General features: G+C 39.8%; 1 protein-coding gene across 1 annotated transcript; it reads left to right on the top strand.

The window, feature by feature from the left end:
- Positions 1 to 175: 175 nt before the first annotated feature.
- LOC107682415 (receptor-type tyrosine-protein phosphatase F-like) lies at positions 176 to 460 on the top strand (the record flags this gene model as incomplete). Its single annotated transcript, XM_016478660.1, has 1 exon — positions 176 to 460. A coding segment is annotated over exon 1 (243 nt), but the record flags the coding sequence as incomplete, so codon positions are not given.
- Positions 461 to 749: the final 289 nt, after the last annotated feature.

The raw sequence follows: 749 nt of genomic DNA, 5'->3' as shown, positions 1-749 counted from the left end.
TTATTTAAATAATTATTGATTTAAAATGTATTTCAAATGAATATTCAACAGAATAATTGCATTATACTCCATACAACTACGCAATATTTAATCCAATTAATTTGATTGATCATTCAGTATAGGATTTTATGTATTCAGTATATGTTTGTAGTGTAACCAGTTTGTCTATCTCAGTGCTGGAGTGGGCCGCACAGGCTGCTTCATAGTTATTGACGCCATGCTGGAGCGGATGAAGCACGAGAAGACGGTAGACATTTATGGCCACGTTACATGCATGAGAGCCCAGAGGAACTACATGGTGCAGACGGAGGATCAGTACATCTTCATCCACGAGGCCCTGCTGGAGGCCGCCACCTGTGGAAACACCGAGGTCCCTGCCCGAAACCTCTACGCCCACATCCAGAAGCTCACCCAGCCACCGCCTGGAGAGACCGTCACAGCCATGGAGCTGGAGTTTAAGGTGACTACACATCACCGCACCTATTTTGCTCATTAACAGACATATTAAAGGTGCATTCAGTTATACTTTACTTATTTAAAAAAGATGTACCCCTAAAACATGAATAGTACTTTTGATGAAGACTATCAGTAGCCTAATAAAAGCTGTTTTATTTTTACATCTCATCGAAGTCGCTGTGTTGAGATCACATGATCAGCTGAATATTAGTCATGTTGTCTTGATAACCTCCCTGTGTTGTTATCATTAAGGAAAACTAAATAAAAACAATGTTAAACCATAATAACAAACT

This window comes from Sinocyclocheilus anshuiensis, unplaced genomic scaffold, assembly GCF_001515605.1.
Source record: "Sinocyclocheilus anshuiensis isolate Anshui unplaced genomic scaffold, SAMN03320099.WGS_v1.1 C32178761, whole genome shotgun sequence".
In the NCBI taxonomy this organism is placed as follows: domain Eukaryota; kingdom Metazoa; phylum Chordata; class Actinopteri; order Cypriniformes; family Cyprinidae; genus Sinocyclocheilus; species Sinocyclocheilus anshuiensis.
The sequence above is the reverse complement of the archived record's forward strand: the minus strand, read 5'-3'. Positions and strand labels throughout refer to the sequence as shown.